The following is a 21,331-nucleotide window of genomic DNA, read 5'->3' on the forward strand; positions in this document are numbered from 1 at the left end:
CATCGCTCTGCTCAAAGACTACAACTGCGTAATAAATCTTCACATCAGGCACTCTTCTGGGTCTGTTGGATGCTTGGTCCCCCACTGCACACTGTGATATCATCTGCCAGATCAACCGTCATTACAGGATACAGTAGTGTCAAAGGGGCTGGAGAAGGAACCACAGTTCGCAGTGCAGGACATTCCACTTGTTGGATGTGAAGATTCTCCAGATGGGCTGTAGTCAAGATTTTTTGGGACGAGTAGTAGGAAGAGCAGGTATAAAACAATCTTCTATAACAAGGAAACTAATTATATATATATATATATATATACACATACATACACACACACACATACATACACACACACACAATATATATATATATATATATATATATATATATATATATATATATATATATATATATATATATATATATATATATATATATATATATATATATATATATATATATATATACACACACACACAAAATGTACTTTAACGCTTCAGCGTGGTAGGGCTGTGTAAGCCTCAGAAACACAGATCCTTTGGTGGTAGGATAGCACCCACCAAGTCTTTTAACTGTGTATTTATGTTTGTTCAGTTCCAAATGCATTACAAAGTTTTCGATCTGCACCTTGGATTTATCAATTGTATAAGATGTGCATGATCATGTATTTTCTTGTTGTCATTCATTGCCCTGTACACATTGCATATAGTAGAATAAATCTTGACATTCCTTTGTCTGAAGTTTCAATTTGTGTTCAAACAAGAGGCATGCAGCATGGCGCTGCACATGATAATGCAAGACCCCTTGTCTTTAGTCTGAGAACTAACAATTATTAAAAAACTACATATCCCACAATCCCTGGGTCTCCCAGCCTAGTGCTACGCAGGTGAAAGCTAAACAATAATTAGATCTGAAAGACACACACAGGCAAACCAACTCCCTAATTTGTGATGCAATACAGAGTAAATGACCGGGCATGCACTGGATGCTGTGTGACCTGGAACAAGAAGTTACCTATCTCTAGTACAAGCTATATGAAGCAATAAAATTAACTTGGGGAATCGATCAGCCATAACACTAAAAGCTGCAGCCACAATGTGAGCCTATCATTACAGGGTAAGGCAAACAAACAACACAGGGAATATATCTACACTAATACCTAGTCAAAACAACAAAAAACATCTGAAAGGGTTCAATGGCTTCAATTGAGCAATTTTCCTGTAAAATATTAATAATATCTTCTTTAGACGATACTAGAAACTAAAATCTAATATATCATAATATAGCTAAATCCATGCTGTATTTTCACAAGGGTCAGCGCAGCTGGAAAACATTGGCTTACTCAGAAAAAAACAAGAAGTTCATCTCAAGGTTTACAGATGCCTCAGGATTTGTATAAGTCTTAAACACTTCATCATTTTATTTTTGCATAGTGAATTACACACAAGCCGCAGGCTATTTTTTAGCCAATGCTAAAATCTTAAAATGTTATAAGTAGTGAGGGTTTAATGAGAGTTTGACGCTTGACCCACTCCCTTATAAATAACAACCCCCCTAGCCCCCTATCCTTTGATACTAAACGTTAACTTGTTCTTCTGTCTGCTTCATGGTTTTCTGTTGAATCCTTTGATAAACACCCAGTGCTTCTGGGTGAGAGCTAAGGCTGGCTCAAGTCTTCCGATCCACTAGAAGAGCTACTCTAGTTCAGACTGCTTAAAGGGGTTTACATTGTTGGTTCACTTACCTTTTCCTTCGATTTCCCTTTCAAATTTTTTTTTTTTGTCTGAATTTCTCACTTCCTGTTTCTCCTCGGAAAGCTTGCCCTCATCATCTGGCTGGGGGTTATTCAGCCACAACAGCTTACTGAGGAGGGACAGGAAGTGAGAAATTCAGACAAAGAAAAACAAAATTGCAAGGGAAATGGAAGGAAAAGGTAAGTGAACCAACAATGCACTAGCTTAAAGGAACCTATTTAGAAAATAAAAAACAAACCTTTACAACCCCTTTAAAAAGTTAATGCTGGTTTGGATAGAAAGGTGTCAGAACACACAGACCAGTCAGGGTGCCCATGCTGACCTGTTTCCACAGCCAAAGGAGCTTACAATGGGCACGTGCGTATCAGAGCTGAGCCACAGTGGCCTGGTGTGATGAATTCAACAATGATTTCTGCAACACACTGATGAATTTGAGGCGTTGACTTGGCCACCAATTTCTCCAAATCTCTATCAAATCAAGCATCTGAGAAATGTGCTAAAAAATCCATCCAATCCATAAAGACTCCACCTCACAATTTACAGAGCTTAAAGTGTTAGTAAACCCAAATGTGCAAAGCTGTGCCAGACCCTCTATTTTAGGCTGGCATAGCACACTGTATAAGTCTAGGGCTGAAACAACTAATCGATTATGAAATTAATCGATTACAATTTTCATAATCGATTAATCGGCCAGTAACATAATGGGGTTAAAAAAACTAAAATTAGCCCTTTATAGTACAAAAAAGCAAATCGCTACTGTAATTACTACTTTCACTGTCCCACGGTAAAAAAAAAAAAAATAACCCCTTACAGTAGCGATTATTTGCTCTTTTTGTACTTATTTTTGTTTTTTTTATATTACTAAACATCTCAGACCTGGGTTCACACCTCTGTTTTTTTGGTGCTTTTTGCAGAAATACACTACAGTTCATTTACATGTTTTCCTATGGGACACGTTCACATCCATGATTTTTTTTTCAGCTGCTGCGTATTTGGAAAGGGCAAGGACTTCTTAACGCATAACGGTGCCATTTTGTTTTTTTTTGTTCAATATACTTCAATGGAGAAGCTGCAGAAAAGCATGTAATGTGTTTTTGCAGCAATTTGTGTTTTGTTATCTGCCCAAAAACTAATTGGCCCAAAAAAAATTAAAAATGCTATTTTTTTTTAGGCTATTATCCGAATAATCAATTAATCAAAACAATAATCGGACAACTAATCGATTATGAAAATAATCGTTCGTTGTAGCCCTATATAAGTCTTTTATAAAAACGAGGATTGTAAATATCTTTTTAGGGCTGGTTATGTAACTTGCGGCCACTGTACAGCTCCAATACATGGCTTTTGCAGGAGAGGCTGAGATCTCCCTCTGACTTCAGCTGTGGAGGTCACATGGCTGCTCAGCCCCTCCCGCAGTAGCCCTGGAGAGTGGCCATGAGTCACGTGAACGGCCTGAAGATCGCTCTAAAACGGTTTACAAGCCTCATTTTTATAAAACAAAAAAAAACAACTAATCTTTTAATAAATGTTGCCTTGATATACAAGCGATGTCTTGATATAAGAGTAGCATCATATCACAACTGAGTATAAAAAAAGAAGAAAATAAAAAGGTTAGCTTATATAAGGGGAAAGAATACATTTTCTCCCCAAATATAGGGATTTTTACGTGAGATGTGTTGCTCTTAGTATCGAAGGTAGGCGCACAAAACACAAGGTTTTTAGATATCAAAAATAATTTAATTATATAAATATAAAGTTTCACATTTCATAAAATAAATTAGCAAAGTGAAATATACATGATCACGACCAATTTTACATGATTTATACAAAAAGGAAATCAAGATTATGATTAGAAGAAAAGCAGATGCGATATTGCCAACTAGTTTCGCACTAGATGTGCTTCATCAGGGCTTGCATGATACTTCTGTTCCTTAATTACATGTAGTGGTCTGTGTATGACACAAAGGTTCATTATTAATTCAGGTAGGGTCAATGTAGGATCCTGCACAGCCTTGGTGTGGCCAATCACAGGTCCCAACACAGGGGGCGTGCTCTCTTCAATGCCTCCCGTCCCTATTATCAACATCTGATGGGACGCGCGCGCATATCCGGCCACTGTTTCATCTCTGGCCGGTCTGAGACTGTTAATACATGTCTCCTTCCTATGCGCTCCGGCTTACATCATCACGCTGGAGCGCATGGGATGCGCGCGCAAGTGTCTTGGGACACGTGGACCGGATATGACGCCAGGGGTCATGTTTGACTCTCTTCACTTCCGGTGGAGATGTTGCTCTTAAGGTCAGCGCTGACACAGTGTGTGTCAGACGCCGACTTGGACGGCTTGAGGGAGGATATCACGCCACACATGTAACGCTGCCTTACTTAGCTTCGCGGTGTTAAGACATAAATAAGGTAATTACCTTCCAGTCTATCTTCTTAAGATCTAGTGCTCTATGCAGGTTTTCCTTGCCATATGCACGAGCTTAACCTATCTATTATTCTATTTATAGAATCGCAGTATAAACAACATATATAACTGCCCTTGGACTATTCTACAGCATTGTCTTTGGTTATAATACTACTGGGATATTATATCCCCCTAGGACATCAGCATATTTTACTAGATACTTCATGTCATTAACCATCTAAGGTAAATTCTCTTTCTCTTTTTCAATTATATTCTTCTCTAATAGACGGTTACTATGTTGCGTCGCAATAGTCATCTTTACTGAATTCATGTTTTTCATATTATATTGAATTCATCTATATACCTATATGCATGCACATTCTGTGCTTTATTTACTTGTAGAGCTTACCGTGAATCCAGTGTGAACTCTGCTGGACTCTATATTTGGGGAGGAAATGTATTCTTTCCCCTTATATAAGCTAACCTTTTTATTTTCTACAATTTTGATGGGATTGTGAGTGACTGCTGCTCAAGAGGAAGTCATTCATTCACCGACATACTTGTTTCTCTATAAAAAAAGAAGAGAGGAGCCTCCAAGTGTAGCAATATGGTTACATTTAATGAAGGTACAACATTTAGCAACTTATTGCTAAATATGATATACAAGTGCTCTGGATTACAAGCACGTTTATGGATGAATTATGATCGCAAACCAAGGTTTTACTGCACTTACACAGTGTGCTATGCCTACCTATAATAGAGGGGCTGGCAACGAACATTTGTAAAAGTTTATTTCTAATAGCGGCGGGGATGGCTGGGGGGTGGAGACAGACACAGAGCCGACAGGTAGGGAGGAAGGGATGAGGGGGAGAGAGGAGAGCAGAGTAGGGCTGCAGATGACGGAGGGACATACCCTGACCACGGTGATCAGGGCTCAGCAGCCATGATTATTGTGGTCAGCGCAAAGAGGAGGATACAGGATGTGGCAGGATCAGCCAGGTTTTTTTTACAGTTTAGAGGGGGGCAGATTACACAGCACTGTGCCATTTAATCTGCTTTAAGGGAACAGGATCTGGAAATTTTATTTTATTTTTTGGGGTTAACAAACACTTTAAAATGATATGCTACGGACAGCTTGGTGCAAGATATAGCAACATACCTTCAGAGGTCTAGTGGAGTCCATGCCACGATAAGTTATAAAAGATAGATGAAGAATGGATGGCCGCACTCCAAAAACCGTACAGGTTGTCTTTTATTAAATGAACAACAGATACATCACCAGATCAAAACAACAGGAACAGGGAACAGCCATGAATAAGCACTGATTTTGTGCGAAACGTCGGCTGTTCCCCTGTTCCTGTTGTTTTGATCTGGTGATGTATCTGTTGTTCATTTAATAAAAGACAACCTGTACGGTTTTTGGAGTGCGGCCATCCATCCTTCATCTATCTTTTATAACTTATCGTGGCATGGACTCCACTAGACCTCTGAAGATATGCTGCTATATCTATCTTTTATGCTTGCCTAGTGCACCGCCAGCACCCTTGGAATCCTGTAACAGTGTGTGACCGTATAGTAGACCCACCTGGAGTGGTGACTTTCTTTCTTCTATCCACGATAAGTTATGGTGAGTGGTCATAATGTTATGGCTAATTGGTGTATATCTGGCTTCAAAACGTGAATAAAGCACTGTGTAATTGGCACTTTCATATAATATGCATTTATTTGGCACATATAAAACAGGTTTTTCCACAAATAATAAAGGATAGATTATATATATATATATATATATATATAGATATATAGATATATATATAGATATATATATATATAGATAGAGATAGAGATAGAGATAGAGATAGATAGATAGATAGATAGATAGATAGATAGATAGATAGATAGATAGATAGATAGATAGATAGATAGATAGATATAGATTTTTTTTGGGCCAATTTGTTGTTGGGCAGATTACAAAACACAAATTGCCACAAAAACACATTACATGCTTTTCTGCAGCTTCTCCATTGAAGTATATTGAACCAAAAAAAAATAAAAATAGCACCGTTTTGCGTTAAAAAGTCCTTGCCCTTTCCAAATACGCATCAGCTGAAAAAAAATCATGGATGTGAACGTGTCCTATAGGAAAACATGTAAATGAACTGTAGTGTGTTTCTGCAAAAAGCACCAAAAAACAGAGGTGTGACCCCGCCCTGAGATGTTTAGTAACATAATGGGGTTAAAAAAACTAAAATAAGTACAAAAAGAGCAAATAATCGCTACTGTAAGGGGTTTGTTTTTTTACTGTGGACAGTGAAAGTAAGATTTACAGTAGCGATTTGCTTTTTTGTACTATAAAGGGCTAATTTTAGTTTTTTTTTTAACCCCATTATGTTACTGGCCGATTAATTGATTATGAAAATTGTAATCGGTTAATTTCATAATCGATTAGTTGTCGATTTATCAATTAGTTGTTTCGGCCCATATATATATATATATAACACCATCAATTAAAAAGGGGTTGTAAACCCTCCTGTTTTTTCACTTTAATGCATCCTATGCATAAAGTGGTTGTAAAGGGCTTACAATCACTTTATGCTACAGGTAAACCTATATTAAGGCTTACCTGTAGCTACCCAGCATATCTCCTAAACAAGCATGGTTTAGGAGATATCCCCTGTCCACTGAATGTACCGATGTCATTGGCACATGCGCACTGGGGCAAACTGAAGCAATGGCGCGTATGTGCCGTTGCTTCAGTCTGTGTGCCGTTAACGGTGGCTCCTGTGCGCATGCACGGGAGTGACGTCATTGCGGTTCTGGACAATCACAGTGCCAAAGCCGCGATACCCAGGAGTATCCCCCCAGGAGCGATGTCGCCGGCCGGAGGTGGGGTACGATGGCGGCTGTGGGGGCTTCGATCTAAGGCAAGTAATTCATAATGAGCTAGTATGCTATGCATACTAGCTCATTGTGACTTTTCTTGCAGGGTTTGTTTTTTTAATTGGGTTTACCACTTTAAAAAGTGAAAAAACTTCTGCTAGTGACCGGCCCTCCAGCCCCCTATTTTTACCTGAGCCATGTATTTCCCTCGGCGGGGAATCGCCGTTCCTCTCTGCACAGGTTCCCAGCTCTTGATTGGATTGATAGCAGCGCAGCTCCCAATCAAATCCAATGACGCCGGGGCCGAGTCTGGCATTTGTGTCTATGGACGCCTAATGCTGGACTCAGGAGTGCGCCCGCAGGGTAACCGCTTGGGAGAGCGCTTCTCCTAGGGGGGGTTATCAGATGCAGAGAGGAGCTGCAAAAGCCGCCGAAGGACCCCAGAAGTCGAGGATCTGGGCCACTCTGTACAAAACAAGTTGAACAGTGGAGGTAAGTATGAAATGTTTGTTATTTAAAAAAAAAATTAAGAAGAGGGTTTAGAATCACTTTAAGATTTTTATTCCATATTAAATAATACAAAATAAAAAATAAAATACCCTAAAATACACTATAGTAAACAGAATTTAACTTTGTTAGTAAAGTAAGCAGCAAGGGTTCCATAACAAAATCAGTAATAGAAGATCTATGTTACAACTCCAGATTTCATATAAGGGTAAATGCCATTGACCTGCTCTTTGTCACGAGGATCCAAGTAGGGCAGCCAGAAACATTTCAATGCAATAAACAAGCTGAATTAGCACACAATCAACAGGAAGAGCTGCCTGAAACACAATAATCTGGCCAGCAGCTCATGCAGGGGCAAGACGGCAACGGAAGGAAAGGGGGGACTGCTGTACATCGCTCACTACCTACCCAATGCAAGCCACAGACATTCAATTTAACACTTAGACTGCTGACAGCTAAAACTGCCTTCTAAACGCTTCTTATGAAACCTTAAGCAAAGGTGCAACTACTAGTGTCCCTGAGAATGACATAGTTATTCAGCTTTATGTTATAAGCTACACAGCAGCTTGTAAATACTACACCCTTTTGACCAAGTACAACCTAACAGCACCTATTGAGTGCACTTGCTGCAATTGATAAACCATTAGGAGTCAATAAATTCTATACAGTAGATATAAAAATGGATCCAAGCGGAACAGAAACCAAAGCATACATTAATGGTCAATGTCCACAAATAAATACAGTATACATGCACATAAAAAATAAAAATAAAGTATATATATATATATATATATATATATATATATATATATATATATATATATATATATATATATATATATATATATATATATATATATATATATGCATAAGTGTACACACCCTCTTATAACTGGGGATGTAGCTGTGTTCAGAATTAAAGCGGTTGTAAACCTGCATCAATTTTTTTTTTTTTTTTTCTCCTGCAAGGCAAAAGTCATAATGAGCTAATATGCACCGCATATTAGCTCATTATGAAATACTTACCTCGGAACGAGGTGTGTAGAACTTACCTGGTCCACGCCGAGCGAGATATCATCTTGACTCGGCGTGTCTTCCAGGTATCGCCGCTCCAGCGGCGATGACTTCACTCCCGCGCATGCGCGCGGGAGATTTAAATTCGGCAAGGTCCTTTCACCGTAGATCCCCCTGCGCATGCACCGCTCTAATCAGCGGCGCATTGCGAGGGGAATATCTCCTAAACCGTGCAGGTTTAGGAGATATTCTCCTTACCTACAGGTAAGCCTTATTATAGGCTTACCTGTAGGTAAAAGTAAAAAAAGTGGGTTAACAACCACTTTAAGCAATCACATACAAACTCATGATAAAATAAGAGTGAGTACACACCGGCCATCATTTAAAGTGCCTCTAATTAACCCCAAATAAAGTTCAGCTGTTCTAGTAGGTCTTTCCTGACATTTTTTTAGTCACATTCTACAGAAAAAGCCATGGTCCACAGAGCTTCCAAAGCATCAGAAGGATCTCATTGTTAAAAGGTATCAGTCAGGAAAAGGGTACAAAAGAACTTCCAAGGCATTAGATATACCAATGAACACAGTGAAGACAGTCATCAAGTGGAGAAAATATGGCACCACAGTGATATTACCAAGATTGATGAAGAGGCGAGATGAAAACTGGTCAGGAAGGCTGCCAAGAGTCCTAAAGCAATATTAAAGGAGCTGCAGGAATATCTGGCAAGTACTGGCTGTTTGGTACATGTGACAACAATCTCCCGTATTGTTCATATGTCTGGGCTATGGGGTAGAGTGGCAAGACGGAAGCCTTTTCTTATTAAGAAAAACATCCTGGCTAAAAGAAGTGTGGGCAAATATTGCCAAGTCAAGATGTGCCATGCTGATAGACTCATACCCAAAAAGACTGTGTGCTGTAATAAAAATCAAAGGTGCTCCTGCAAGCGCACTGCCCCACCTAAGGCTACTTTCTCACTGGGGCGGTGCTGGCATCAGCGGTAAAGTGGCGCTAATTTTAGCAGCACTTTTCTCCCCTGCTAGCAGCCGAAGAAAGAGTTAAAGGTGCCTGTGTTGCGCCGCTGCCGAATCGCTTTGCAGGTGCTTCGGTAGCGCTTTGGTAATGGTGTATACAACGCTCCCACACCACCCCAAAGATGTTGTTTACAGGACTTTTTTTTCCCCATACTGCAAGCGCACCGCCCCAGTGTAAAAGCACTCTGGCTTTCACACTGGGGAGGCACAAGAGGCGCTTTACAGGCTGAAATGATTTATCTTTGCCCTGTTTTTTTTTTTTAACATCACAGAAACCTGACATTTTATATCCAGTGTGTGTGTGCGTGTGTATATTCACATATACACACACACACACACACCTTGTATATATATATATATATATATATATATATATATATATATATATATATATATATATATAGATATATATATATATATATATATATATAGATATATATATATAGATATATATATATATATAGATATATATATATATATATATATATATATATATATATATATATATATATATATATATATATATACATATATATATATACATACACACAGTCTATAGTTTATACATTTTATCTCTGACACAGACTCATCTCACAAAGCTAACATTCCAGGATACAAGTCTATAATTTTTCCCAAAAAATGAAAAAAAAAAAAAGGAAAAAAACATTTCCATTGAACAAAAACAAACAGATATATAATATAAAAACACACTTTATAATATCATATAGTATAATATATTAGGCAGCACTCCAAAAATAGTAAATGCAACAAAAAATACAATGTGTTCTATAAAATATAAAGAGTCCATAGTCTTATGGAGAGAATCCAAAGAAAAGTCTGTGATCAAAGCATAAGGAAGTTCTCCATCTGCCACCAACACCGCCACACATGAAGAGAACGGGGGGATATGGAACCACCCCTGTTGAAATAACTTTTACCAGACAGCGCTCAAACACTAGCCTTGGATAATCAAAAGGTGGGATTCTCATCTCTCAAACACTTATGCCGCATACAGACGGTCGTTTTTTGTGATGAAAAAAAACAACGTTTTTGAAAACGTCATTTAAAATGATAGTGTGTGGGGGAAAACGTTGTTTTACGTCTTCTGAAAAACGACAAAAAAAAAATTCGAACATGCTCAAATTTTTTGTGTCGTTTTTCAAAACGTCATTTTTTGTTTCACAGAAATTGACCGTGTGTACCAAAAAACGACGTTTAAAACAACGTTTTTGAACCCGCGCATGCCCAGAAGCTAGTTTCAATGGAAAAAAGTGGTGAAACGTAACCTCGCTTTACTAGAGCATTGTGAAAAAACGATGGTGTATAGGCAACATCGTTTTTGAAAATGATGTTTCAAAAACGTTGTTTTATTTCATGATTTAAAACGTCGTTTTTTTTTTCATCACAAAAAAACGACCGTCTGTACGCGGCATTAGGATAGGGTCACCTCAACCAGGCACTTGCATGCAGAGGAAAAGTAATAATAGCCACAATAGCGTGACACTTTTTATTCACTTGCACAGAAATGAAATTTTCCCTCCTGGCAATGCCTTTAGATCAATCTTTGTTCATGCATGATCCACGGGGGGGCCTCCATCCACTGTCCATGCTAAATGCTTGCAGAAGTCCTCGCATCCAAGCACTGCAAGGGTGAAATGCTTTCTTTGGTCTATGGCAGTGGTTCTTAGCTCCTGTCTTCATGACCCAACAACAAGCCAGATTTGAATATTCAAATGTAGTGTTCCAGCACCGTCTGGTAATAGTTATTTTAACAGGTGTGGTTCCATATCCCACCGTTCTCTTCACAAGTGGTGGTGTTGGTGGCAGATGCACAGAAGAATTAGCTTTAAATAGCCGAGAACTTCCTTATGCTTTGATCACGGACTATTCTTTGGTCCACAAGACTATGGACTCTTTATATTTTATATAACACATTGTATTTTTTGTTGCATTTACTATTTTTGGAGCGCTGCCTTATATATTATACTATATGATTATAGATTGTGTTTTTAGATGCTTTTACCAGTCTGTTGACAGGTGATGGTAGTAGCTCCAGCCGTCATAGGCATTTGTTTTTTCAGTAGGAGGGAGGTGTACTGTAGTTCCTCCCTCTGACCGTTTAGTTTGCCTGGGCCTCACTGACTCTATGAGAGCTTAGTTTTAGGAGGGGCTATCGATTTTTGTATATTTAGATATCATATAATGTTGCAGAGGACATAGGATTATCCAGATGTACAGCCAGCCGGCCTCACCACTTATACATCAGCATATTATATGAATTTACAGTCCATATAAAAATAGACAAATCTTGGAAATTATATATCTGTGTCTGTCATTTTGTAATTTACATGTATTAAACGTGTCCTCTTAGTATTCTATTCCCCAGCTTGGCTGCCGGTCCAACAGTGGACTACCGGTCAGCTCAGGGGTGCCTCCCACCCCTAAACAGTGGGGCGGAATTCACAGTGTTCATGTATTGACAAAATATTTTAAGTTGAGTCCAATTAAACTGAAAAATCACATTAACATAGTTGAGAATAGAGAGCCTTAAGCCTGGTACACACTAGTTGTTTTCTCTCATTCAACCCAGTGGGCTAAATGAAAAAAAAAAATGACAGCTCCGAAGCAGCCACTGTACCAACTATCCAAAGTTAGTACAGCGATCTTCCCTGCTGTTCTATTGTGTTCTGACAGGAGGACATCCCCCTGCCAGAAAATTCCAGTCAGTTCTCTCAGCCATTGACTGAGATAACTGATTGGGAGCCAACCGACACACCTTTTTCAGTCATGCCCCAGACCATCTGCAGGTGTACTGCAGATGGTCTGGGGCATGACTGAAAAAGGTCGAATGTCGGCTGGTTACTGTTGAACAAGCGGCCTGTGTGTACTAGGCTTTAGGCTGGTGTTAAAGCTTTGTGAATTGAGCCTACTGTCATGCAGCTGGTGACCTAACCTGGCATAAGTGCACAACACTAGTGTTACTGAGAAACGCCATTGTATTTCATGACACAGAAGAGCAACGGTCTCCACCAAGGTTGCTAAAGGTTGTTTTTTTACTTTACCTGGAAACTTGCGTCATATTTTTAAACGGTTTGATAACTAAAAAGGAAAAACAAATCTCCATGCAGCTCATCTTCTCATATAGTTGAAGTAAATGAACCCAACCCAAAAGGTCAGCACATATACAGTAAGGCCCGATTTAAAAAGCTTCAACACAAGGGTAGGAATACTAATTTACAGCCACGTGACTGATTTTCAAAATGATTAACTCTTTCAATTGGTTCAGAAAACGTAGGATCCTTACCTGGCGTGTGAGTTTTATGAATTAAGTATTGCATGTATTTAATCTGTATGTTCACCAACAAAAACACCAAATAGATAATCTCATATCCAAGATCCATACATCAGTCAGGCTGCTTTGGCAAATATTTACTGAGGTGACACGGTTCACACTGATGGACGGTCAGGTCATCTGAGGCCAGGTGACAGATGCACACCGTTGGGTCAGGAGTGCACCGCTATGATAGTGGACCTTACGGTTGACTGCTGCGGTTGGAACCCTGGGTGGTGCAGGAAGGCAGGTGCACAGGGGCGCCAACACGGATCCCACAGGGAGCTAGAACGTGAGATTCCCCAAATCGCGGAGTCCAAGAGCCAGCTGGTGTTTACCAGAGCCTCTAGTGGCAAGGATGGACTTTGCTGCAACTGACTCCAGGTCGCGGCCCCTGGGGTCTCCCAGCTCACGCTCACGGTAGGCTTAAGGAGGATGAGCTAAATGTCGGGCGACAAGCAGACAAGGATAAACGGTGATCAAGCCAAAGGTCAAGGGTCACAAGCAGGCAGGGATAGTCGAGAACGCGCCAAAGGTCAGGAACGCGCCAAGATCGGTAACAGAGACAAACGTAGAGCACACGGCAAGCAGGAAACAGGAAACCAAACACACAATATTGCACGGCAAGGCAGGCTTGGAGAACACAGTGTTAAATGGTGGTTCCTGTTGAGGCTAGGGTGGAGCCACACTGAGGGAAGATTACTTAACCATGTAGGTGTAAGAGAGCAAGCCCTAAGGCTGATACACAGACAAGGTAAGAGACAGACCGGTCATGAAAGTATTACTGCAAGGTCATGACATGGACATAGTGATCCGCATAAGAACGAACTAGCTCCATTGTTATTCATACTCTCTGCCATTAAAGCGGTTGTAAACCGCATAAACTTTTTTTTTTTTTTTTAAACCTGCAAGGCAAAATGCATAATCAGCTAGTATGCACCGCATACTAGCTGATTATGAAATACTTACCTTGGAACGAGGTGAATTACACTTACCTGGTTCACGCCGAGCGAGATGTCATCTTGCTCCGGCGTGTCTTCCGTGTATCGCCACTCCAGCGCTGTGATTGGCTGGAGCGGCGATGACGTCACTCCCGCGCGTGCGCGGGAGATTTAAAATCGACAGGGTCCGGCGGATGCCGGTCCTTTCGCCGTGGATTCCCCCCTGCGCATGCGCCGCCTGCATTGCGAGGGGAATATCTCCTAAACCGTACAGGTTTAGGAGATCTTCTTTATACCTACAGGTAAGCCTTATTATAGGCTTACCTGTAGGTAAAAGTGAAAAAGTGGGTTTACAACCACTTTAAGTCTTAGAAAATCAACACACAAAGTTCATCTGTCATATGAATCAGTTTTATTAAATCAACCCTACGCAGTCAGTGTGTTGGCACATATAATTTTAATACTTTGAGTGAATTTGACCATCAAAATATAGGTCAATGCACCTACAATATAGTATGCGGACTTGTTTTTTACTGCAACAGAAGACAAAAAAATTGATTTTCTGATATTTAGTTTACCCTTTAATAGCAGAAAAACATCTCTCGTGGAGAGGATTCTTTGTTCCCAAGGGGCCTCCCTCTGGGTCCTACCAACTACATCTCATCACACTCATCTGTTTCTTCAACAAAGCTCAGTGTGGGTTCCAAAAAAATAAATAAGACGTGGCCAGTTGTAACCAAACAGAAAATGTAAGTTTCAAAAATAATATTTTACCCATCGATCACAAAAAATATTAAATAATTCTATTTACTACTGAAAACTTTATACTACTTACCAGTCTTGACTGTTAATGGCGTCACCATAGCCTGGAGTATCCACTACAGTTAAGCGCAGCTTTACCCCACGTTCCTCTATTTCTACAGTGGAGGCTTCGATCTGAACTGTTCTTTCAATTTTCTCTGATAAGAAAGATAACATTTTTGAAATGCATTTACCTGCACTGTCTTACTTACTGCACACAGATTGCAAGTCAGAATAATCCTGCAACATTGTAACTGTACTAAAATCAAAAAGTCCCTTCATTTTGCCTTTATCTGTATATTACTAGGGCCTGAACCTAGAAACTCCACCCCATGGGTCACTAGAAACATACTAAGGCCAGGTTCACAAAGGTACGACACGACAGTCGTACGACTGTGGATCTGACTTTGCCCTGCAACTTCATGTTCGACTTTCATGAACGGGATCTGACTTTGATCCCGACAATACCAGGCTTTGGTATGAATCTTAAAAAGGTGAAACCCCACGGCAAAAAAAAAAAAAAAGGAGTGCCCCCCCCAAATCCATACCAAACCTTTATCCGCGCACGCAGCCTGGCATGCTGATGGGGACAAGGGTCTCTTCCCAACAACCCTGGGCGGTGGTTGTTGGGGGTACTTCTGCTGTCTACCTCCGCTTCTTCCTCTGATGTCTTCTACCGACGCTAGCTCACCGCAGTTATGTGAGGTCCGCTCTCTGCTGGGTTTTTTGTAGACAAAGGGCGTGGCCATCTGGTGGTGCCACCCAGAGACCCTGCCCCCTTTGCAACATATGTGCCCAGGGCATGATGGGACGTTGACATCACAGGGGGCAGGGTCTCTGCATGACGTCACTGGATGACCATGCCCTGAGTCTATAAAAGAATCGGAGAGGGGAGAAGAACTGGAGAGGGGAGAAGACACTTTGGAGCTGCTTTAATAAAGAACTGTGTCAAAAACCTGTGCACTGTTTTTATTTATTTTGACACCTTTTTGGGTGAATGAGTAGAGGTACAATGTACCCATCATTCACGTAGGGTGGGGGGGCGGGATCTGGGTGCCCCCAGATTTCAATAAGAACCCTCCCTCCCGCAGACCCCGACAACCACCGCCCAGGGTTGTTGGGAAGAGGCCCATGTCCCCATCAGCATGGAGACAAGTTGCTTTGGGGTGAGGGGGCACAGAGCCCCCCCCTGCCCCAAAACACCCACCTCTCCCATGTTGAGGGCATGTGGACTGGTATGGTCGGGGGGGGGTGCTTGATTGGATAAGGGTTTGGTATGTGCTCCCAAAGCGTATGTCGTACCAGTGTGAACCTGGCCTGAACCAGCTGACATTTGGACCATGTGTACAGCTGTCATTCCAACTGAAGTTGGTCTAAGGAGCAGCTTTTGTCGAAGAGACATTGGGTGGGGGGGCGCACAAAGGCACAACATAAGAAGTCGCAGCACTGGGTTACACACAAAAAAAAAAGAAACAAAGGGAAAAAAACGAAATGTGTGTGCCAGGCATAAGGATGTGAAAAAAAAAGTCCTTGTGTATGGCCAGCGTCACAGTTTAGTAATGTTATTTTTTAAACATTATTGTTATCTTCAATAATGGAGACACAAAAGGTATCTGTTTGAAAAAAATATATAGAATATGATTTGCACATTTGTCAAGAATATCTTTATGTGAGATTTTTATGGAAAATTAAAGAAGTTTCTGAAAACATGGCACAAAACCCCAAAACTTGTGAAAAATTACTGATGTTGGGAGCAAGTTTTAACTGAAAACTTCTGTGGAAATGGCAATCTGCCAATTCCAGGAATTCCTTTAAATGTGCAGCAATTTGACAGTAAATGTGTAGATAAGATCTTGATTCTCTGTCTGGAATCCACATAATGAATAGTAATCCAGGTTGGCAGGAAACGACAGCTGCATGTAGCAAAACACCAAAAATACTTTATTTATGCTAAGGAAAAATCATAGTTTGTATATGGGTAGCCATGAAGTGGGCATACAGTATGTCTCACAGAAATTGTCAGGCAGTGAAAATCTCAGTACAAATAATGTTTTTTGAAAGCATAATTTTATATTATTGGTCTTATGGGCGAATGCCCCATACACACACTATTGAAAATCATCCGAAAAATGGCGCTTTTTGAAGTGATCATATGATAATCAGATCGTTAGTACAGAGCTTTCAAGAGCCGATCATGACAGTTCATCCGATATAATTCTATCGGACATGCACAGAATTTTTTTTCGTACGATGCCAGATCGTACGATTTCGTTTCATCAGTAAAACACAACATCACTTCAGAATTTTTATTCTGTCGTACGAGAATTATCGTGACTTTAGTAAACTCATAAGATTCGACGCGCGAAATAAAAACGATCATTCGTCCGATTATCTCATGTGTACGGGGCTTAAAGTGGAGGTTGCACCTGAATTTTTTTTCCCACCAGATATCTAAAAAAAAAAAAAAAAAGGAAATTTTTTTTTTTTTACTTACCCTAAATAGCTGTTGCTATGCGGAAGTGCCGAATCTGCCTCTTCATCCTCCTACACGCTGTGTCTTCTTGTGAATGGGGCGCACTGCATTCTGGGAACTGTGTGTGTTCCAGAAAGCAGCCGGCCCATTCACAAAGCGCAGCGCTGCTCGCGAATGCGCAGTAGGAAACGGGGAGTGAAGCCGTACGGCTTCACTGCCTGTTTTCCTTACTGTGGGTGGCGGCGCTTGGAGCTGCCAGGATCGAGGATCAGCCACGGCGGGGGCCAACATCGCTGGCGGCTAGGACAGGTAAGTGTCCTTATTAAAAGTCAGCAGCTCCAGTGTTAGGAGCTGCTGACTTTTAATTATTTTTTTTTTTTTAATGGAACCTCCACTTTAAGTCTTACATAGCTGAGTCTGTCGTGCCAGGCCATCAAAATTAGGGCCTGGCGCGATCAGGTCATTGTTGGTCACCATATTTTACATGCCTAACTCTTTAGGTCATCTACATGTTTTTTTTTCCCCGTGCCTATTTAGTTATACTTAAAAAATCATTTTACCCTACACTTTACTATTTTCATCCATCGTCTAAAATAGTTAGGGCAGCAAAATAGTAAAACATTTTCAATTACAAACTCATTCACAAGGAATCAAACATTATTGCAAAAAAAAAAAAAAAAAAGTATGATATACATACACACGTATATGGGAAGCATTTACAGTGGGTATAGAAAATAATCACTTTTTTTGCTTTGCAGCCTAAAATGAAGAGACAGAGTCTTTGTTTTATATAGCTGTATTTACTCAGTGCAACTTATAACATCCAAGCAAAATATATAGAACACCAACATGTCAGAAAAAAAAATGTATAAACTCAAAAACAGAATCACTGGGTTGGAAAAAGGACCCCCCCCTTCTTAAAATGACTTGGAAACTCAATCAGGTGTAGCTAATCACCTTCTCAATGACCCACATAAAGCCATTTGACTTTTAACTGTGGTCATTTTGATTAGCTCAGCATTAAAAGAGATTTCATGGAGTTTTTCAGTCCTTGGTAGTGCAACTGAAGCAATCAACTATGAGTGGCAAGGCACTGCCAAAAGACAGGCACAAGTCAGGAGATGGAGACCAAAAAAATGTGAAAGGCTTTATCAATGCCTAGAAGCACAGAGAAGTCTATTATTAGAAAGTGGAAGGTATTTGGTACAACACAGACCCTCCCTGGTTCAGGACGTCGCTCCAAACTATGAAGCAGTTGCAGGAATTTATGAGTCCCCATTGTGTGAATTTGAAAACAATATCACAAATTCTCCACAAATGTGGCTTGAAAGGGTTGCAAGAAAAAAGCCACTCCTCAAGAAAGGCCACATGCAGTCACGACGCTTTGCCAAAACACACCTTGAAGATTCTGAGGCCACATGAAAAAAAGGTGTTATGGTCAGATAAAATGTAATGCTTTGGCCTCAACACCAAACAATTTCTGGTGGAAATCCAATACAGCTCACCATACAAATAATACCATTCCTACAGTAAAGCATGGAGGTGGCAATATCCTGGTATGGGGATGTTTCTTTGCAGATAGGAGGAAAAATGGATGGTGCAAAATTAATGCTGCCCTCTGCCAGAAAGTGGTCAATGGGAATAAGGTTTACCTTCCAACATGACAATAACTCAAAGCACAAGCAAAAATTACCACACAGTGGTTGAAGGAAAAAAGGTGAATGTCCTTGAATGGCCTAGTCAGAGCCCAGACTTAAACCCCATTGTAAATTTGTAGAATGACTTGAAGGCTGTAGTCCACAAACGGTCACTGAACTGAACAGTTCTGCAAAGAAGAGTGGGCAACGTCTATATGTGTAAAGTTAGTAGAGACATAAACCAGCCAACTAAAGTTGTAATTAAAGCAAAAAGATGGTTCAACAAAATACTGACACAAGGTGGTGATCCTTTTTCCAACTCAGTGACTCAGATTTTTTTCTGACATGTTGGCGTTATATCCTTCAATTGGATGTTATAAATAACACAGCTGAATAAAACAAAAACGATTTCTGTCTTCATTTCAGGCTGCAAAGCAAGAACAAGGGGGTTATTCTTTTCTATACCCATTGTAAATGTAAAAAGAAGAAATATTCGTAGATGACAATAAGTACCTGCTGCTCCTGGGATATATCGCTCTGGGTACAGGTCAGTGAGGAACAAGCTGTTGATGAGTGTTGATTTTCCCAATCCAGACTCACCTAGAAGCAAGGCGATATTTTATGTGATGAGTAGCATTATTCATTAAAGCATTCTAATTCCTATGCTGAACACCAGGCAAACAGCTAAATACATACAAGGGATATTTATAAAAAATATACAAGGGAGCTTTTTTCTTCCAAATGATTTGTACTAGTGTCCAGTCAGTTCTGAGATTTACACAGCACAGTCTAGTCTGGCAGTGCAAAAAGCCTGACAAACTGCAGTTTGATAACACCAGTGGTCTCAAAGTACCGGCCCGCGGACCGGTTATAAATGGCCTGCAGGCCGGGGCGGAGGGTGCCGCAGAAGTGGGGGGGGGGGGGGGGAGTAGATTTCCTTCACATGCAGAGTAGCGCAGGAAGCGTCTCTGTCATAAGTTCACTTCTCTGTCTCACGCTGCGGCTGCTCCCCCCCCCCCCCTCTCTTCTCGTCCATCCCCATTTGCTTGTGATATCACCTGGGATGGACAAGAAGAGGGGGGGGGGGGGCGCCGGGGGGTGGGGAGCAGCAGCAGCGTGAGACAGAGAAGTGAACTTATGACAGAGACGCTTCCTGCGCTACTCTGCATGTGAATGAAAAAAAGACAACAAGTAAACGTGACCTGTACCCTATGTACCCCGATTGTGCCCCATGTACCCCGATTGTGCCCCATGTACCCCGATTGTGACCTCAAGTTCCCCATGTACCCTGAATGTGCTCCATGTACCCTGATGTGCCTTAGTGTTCCCCATGTACCCTGATTGTGCCCCAAATCCCCCGATTGTGACCTCATGTTCCCCATGTACCCTGATGTGCTCCATGTACCCTGAATGTGCCTTAATGTACCCCATGTACCCTGTATGTGCCTTAGTGTTCCCCATGTACCCTGATTGTGCCCCCATGTACCCCGATTGTGCCCCCATGTACCCCAATTGTGCCCCCATGTACCCCAATTGTGCCCCCATGTACCCCAATTGTGCCCCCATGTACCCCAATTGTGCCCCCATGTACCCCAATTGTGCCCCCATGTACCCCCATGTACCCCAATTGTGCCCCCATGTACCCCCATGTACCCCGATTGTGTACCCCGATTGTGTACCCCGATTGTGCCCCCATGTACCCCGATTGTGCCCCCATGTACCCCGATTGTGCCCCCATGTACCCCGATTGTGCCCCCATGTACCCCGATTGTGCCCCCATGTACCCCGATTGTGCCCCCATGTACCCCGACTGTGCCCCGATTGTGACCCCATGTGCCCCGATTGTGACGTCATGTGCCCCATGTACCCTGATTATACCCTCATGTTCCCCATGTACCCTGATGTGCCCCATGTACACCTTTTGTGCCCCATGTACCCTATTTGTGCCCTCATGTACCCCATAAACCCTGAATGTACCCCAAGTACCCTGATGTGCCTTAATGCGCCTGATGTGCCCTGATTGTGCCCCATGTGCTCTGATGTACCCCATGTGCTCTGATGTGACCCATGTACCCTGATGTGGCTGATGTGCCGCATGTACCCGAATGTGCCCCATGTGCTCTGATGTGCCCCATGTACCCTGATGTGCTGGGCTCTGTACCCTGATGTGCTGTGTCCTGTGCCCTGAAGTGCCATATGCCTTGTCCTGATGTGCCATGTGCCTTGTCCTGATGTGCCGTGCCCTGTACCCTGATGTGGCCTGTTGTGCTGTGCTCTGATGTGCTGTGCCCTGATGTGCACTGTGCCCTGTACCCTGATGTGCGCTGTGCCCTGTAACCTGATGTGCAGGGCTCTGTGACCTGATGGTGAGTGGTCAGTGTGTAGTGGTCAGTGGAGTGTGTAGTGGTCAGTGGGGTGTGTAATGGTCAGTGGGGTGTGTAATGGTCAGTGGGGTGTGTAATGGTCAGTGGGGTGTGTAATGGTCAGTGGGGTGTGTAGTGGTCAGTGTGCAGTGTAGTGGTCAGTGTGCAGTGTAGTGGTCAGTGTGCAGTGTAGTGGTCA

General features: G+C 41.5%; 1 protein-coding gene across 1 annotated transcript in view; it reads right to left on the reverse strand.

Annotated features, from left to right (window-relative positions):
• Window positions 1–21,331, reverse strand: part of LOC120936099 (septin-2) — a 130,033-nt gene that overhangs the window by 74,619 nt on the left and 34,083 nt on the right. The window contains exons 4-5 of the mRNA XM_040348219.1: window positions 19,283–19,369; window positions 14,694–14,817 (exon numbers count right to left, since the gene is read on the reverse strand). Of these exons, the coding sequence (XP_040204153.1) occupies window positions 14,694–14,817; window positions 19,283–19,369 (211 nt within the window). The remainder of the gene's footprint in view (window positions 1–14,693; window positions 14,818–19,282; window positions 19,370–21,331) is intronic.

Source organism: Rana temporaria, chromosome 1 (genome assembly GCF_905171775.1).
Source record: "Rana temporaria chromosome 1, aRanTem1.1, whole genome shotgun sequence".
In the NCBI taxonomy this organism is placed as follows: domain Eukaryota; kingdom Metazoa; phylum Chordata; class Amphibia; order Anura; family Ranidae; genus Rana; species Rana temporaria.